Source organism: Microtus ochrogaster, unplaced genomic scaffold (assembly GCF_000317375.1).
Source record: "Microtus ochrogaster isolate Prairie Vole_2 unplaced genomic scaffold, MicOch1.0 UNK103, whole genome shotgun sequence".
Taxonomy (NCBI): domain Eukaryota; kingdom Metazoa; phylum Chordata; class Mammalia; order Rodentia; family Cricetidae; genus Microtus; species Microtus ochrogaster.
In genome coordinates this window covers 1,009,862-1,013,220 of record NW_004949201.1, presented here as the reverse complement: position 1 = coordinate 1,013,220, position 3,359 = coordinate 1,009,862, and the positions used below count along the sequence as shown (strand labels likewise).

At 47.7% G+C, this 3,359-nt stretch overlaps 1 protein-coding gene across 1 annotated transcript in view; it reads left to right on the top strand.

Moving 5' to 3' along the window:
- The window catches only part of Fcgbp (Fc fragment of IgG binding protein), a 75,908-nt gene that overhangs the window by 52,796 nt on the left and 19,753 nt on the right, over window positions 1–3,359 (top strand). The window contains exons 25-26 of the mRNA XM_026778069.1: window positions 378–939; window positions 2,286–2,878. Of these exons, the coding sequence (XP_026633870.1) occupies window positions 378–939; window positions 2,286–2,878 (1,155 nt within the window). The remainder of the gene's footprint in view (window positions 1–377; window positions 940–2,285; window positions 2,879–3,359) is intronic.

Here is a 3,359-nt window from a genome sequence, read left to right as displayed (position 1 = left end):
TGTGTGTAAATGAGTTGTTGGATAGTCACACACAATAGCTCATAATTATCTGAAGGAAGTTTGGGTAATGGCCAGTGCCCTGGGGAGAGGGACAGTGGACAAATCAAAAGTGGGAAGCACAACTTTCCATATACCAGGCTCTCTATCCCCCAGTGTTTGGTATGGAATGGCTCTAGATAAAGAGAGGGCACAACTATTAACAGGTGTTAATGACATTGTACCTAAGACTTGACTATTAGTTGACAGTGTGTATTAAAGCAACTAAACGCCAAGGTCTTGAGAGCAGACGAAATGGAGAGGTTCAGAGTGCTATCAGCACTGTGGAGATGGGCGAAACAGGTACCCTGACCTGACGGTCCTCCTGTATCTCTGCCCAGATGGACGGCATCATTCACTACCTGCCCTTCCAAGCCGCAGGTGGAAAAGTCGTGGCGTTCCGCAAAGGCAAATACGCTGTCCTGCGCACAAACTTCGGCCTGACCGTTAGTTTCAACTGGGACACTCATGTGACTGCCAAGATGCCCAGCAACTATGCTAAAGCTGTGTGTGGCCTCTGTGGGGACTTCAACGGGAACCCTCGTGATGACCTGGGTCTGCAGAGTAAAGGGGAAGCCCTTGACCCTCGAGACTTCGGGAAGAAGTGGCTGGTGACAATGAAGCCTGGCTGCAGAACAGACGAACAACTTTTGTGTCCTAATATGAGCAGTGAGGTAGCGATGAAGAACAGAAAGAAGTGCAAGATCCTCCGTGACAAGGACAGTCAGTTCAGGGAATGTTGGAAAGTGTCCGCCTTCAACAGTGCCCTCATAGAATGCATCTATGATAGCTGCCGCATGCCGGGCCAGACTAAGCCACTGTGTGACACACTGGCCACATACACCGCCATCTGCCAGGCTGAAGGGGTCACTGTGTATCCCTGGAGGAGTGAGAAACTTTGCCGTGAGTACCAGAAGTGGCAACCAGGGGGCTGGATCTGATGTTTGTTCATTAATCTACAAGTAACATTGTTTTAACCTCTTACAACGGCTCATGAGGAAGGGGCTGTGCTTATGCCATGGAACTGGGGGATAGCAACATGACACTAAGAAGTCATAGACAACAGCACTTACAACCAGCTACACCTGGCCAGCCCAAGTTTGATCGCCAGGGACAGCTGTCAACCAAAGACAATAGGAATGTCTGAAATGAGGCTGCTGTGACCCAGAGACAGAATCTTCCCTCTTCCTTCATTTACTTTACTTCCATTTAAACGACCAATGTTTCTAGAGCCCACAGTATCGTAGCAGGGGGCGCTGCAATCGCATGGGGTAGGGGTGTTCTTTTGGCTTAGTTTCAGTGGGTTTGGGGTTTGGACATCTTTTTCAGTTTCGATTTTATTGTGGCGCTAAGGTGTGACCACAGAGCTTGGCACAAGTTTGGCACGTTCTGCCAGCAAGCTCAGGCCAGGCTGTTTGGCTGGGAGCTTCCTTTTGCTTTCGTGGAGCTGCTTGACAGATATGTTTGAGTGACTAGGGTTTAGGGAGGGCAATAAGAAATGGTTTGATTTGGTTGGTTGGTTGAGTTTTTTAAAGTTTATTTAAGGTTTTTTAAGGTTTATTTATTTTTATTTTATGTGTGTGCATGTTTTGCCCACATATATGTCTATGCACTGAGGGGTATACAGTGACCAAGGAGGTCAGAAGAGGGCATCCGATCCCCTGGAACTGAACTTAGAGAGCCTTGTGAACCACTATATGCATGTTGTGAGCCAAACCCAGGTTCCCTGCAAGAACAGCAAGTGCTCTTAACAGTTGAGTCATATCTCCAGACTCATGTTTGTTTGTTTGTTGTGATATGAAATGCTTTCACCATAGTATAAGTAGTTATCTTTAGTTACTAAGTAGCAGTTAATATTTGAAATTACTAACCTAATCTTTTCTTAGTGTAAAATGAAGAAGCTAATGCTAAACCTACTCACATACTGCATAGATTGTATATACACGCATGCATAAGCTTATTTAAAATACGTAGCATTTATGCCCAATTTAGCAGTATCATTTAAGATACTACAGATTGACCACAACCCACTATTACATCAGAACTGAATCTTATTTCTGAGGCTCAGAAACTGTGATGAGAAGTGGGTGTTCCCTTGACCTACTGGACATGGTGGTTTCTAGAAATAGGACCACTTGTGTGTGTGTGTGTGTGTGTGTGTGTGTGTGTGTGTGTGTGTGTGTATTGGGGAGTGAACTGTATCCACCCAAGAGTAAAATCTTTGATCTTGATGGCCCCTCTCTCCGCAGCAATGAACTGCCCTCCTCACAGTCACTATGAGCTGTGTCAACGAGGCTGTCCATTGACCTGTGGAGACCTGCCGGTGCCTGGAGGCTGCGGCACAGACTGCCACGAGGCCTGTGTCTGTGATGAAGGCTTTGTCCTTAGTGGTGAGACTTGTATACCGCTGTCCTCCTGCGGTTGCCTATACCAGGGCGTTTACCACCATGTGGGAGAGGACTTCTATCCTGGACCTGAATGCAATTCCATTTGCCACTGTCATGAGGGGGGCCTGGTGTCCTGTCAGGCCTCATATTGCAGCCCACAGGAGATCTGTAAGGTGTCTTATGGCATCCTCAGGTGTGTGGCTGTGGACTCGGCCACCTGCCGGGTGTCAGGATCTATCCATTACACTACCTTTGATGGCCGCCACTTTGACTTTATGGGTACCTCTGTGTATGTGCTGGCTCAAACCTGCTGGACCCGACCCGGCCTGAAACCATTCACAGTACTGCAGGAGAATGCGGTCCGGGGCAACGAGCAAGTTGCTGTGACCAAGATGATCACCGTCCAGGTGGACAACTACACCCTGCAGCTGGAGCAGAATCAATGGAAGGTCAAGGTTAGAGAGGAAGTGGGGCCCTAGAGGAGATATGGGTCTTGAGGGTTGATGTGTGAGGTACGGCATAGATGGTACTCAGTCCCAAAGGGGATGTTAAGAGGCCCAAGAGAGTATTGGAGAAAGTATGACATCAACAAGAGGAAATACTGATAGAAAGCCTAGAGTAAGGAGGCCTCAGGGACCTGGAGCTTTTCGCCATGTGATTTTGTCTCTCCTTCTGCTCCATCCTTAACTGACCCTCTCCTCATCCTACAGAGTGCTCACACCATCCCTTGTCATGCCTGTTGTATCGTGAGGAGGGCAGTGTATTGCTACAGAGAGAGGGGCCATCAAGATCAAAGATGTTTACTCTTGGGTGGACACAGTTGATTCCCCAATATACAAACACACACACACACACACACACACACACACACACACACACACACACATATACTGCTCACTCCTAGATGGAACCATGGACACACCAATGTAAAATTAC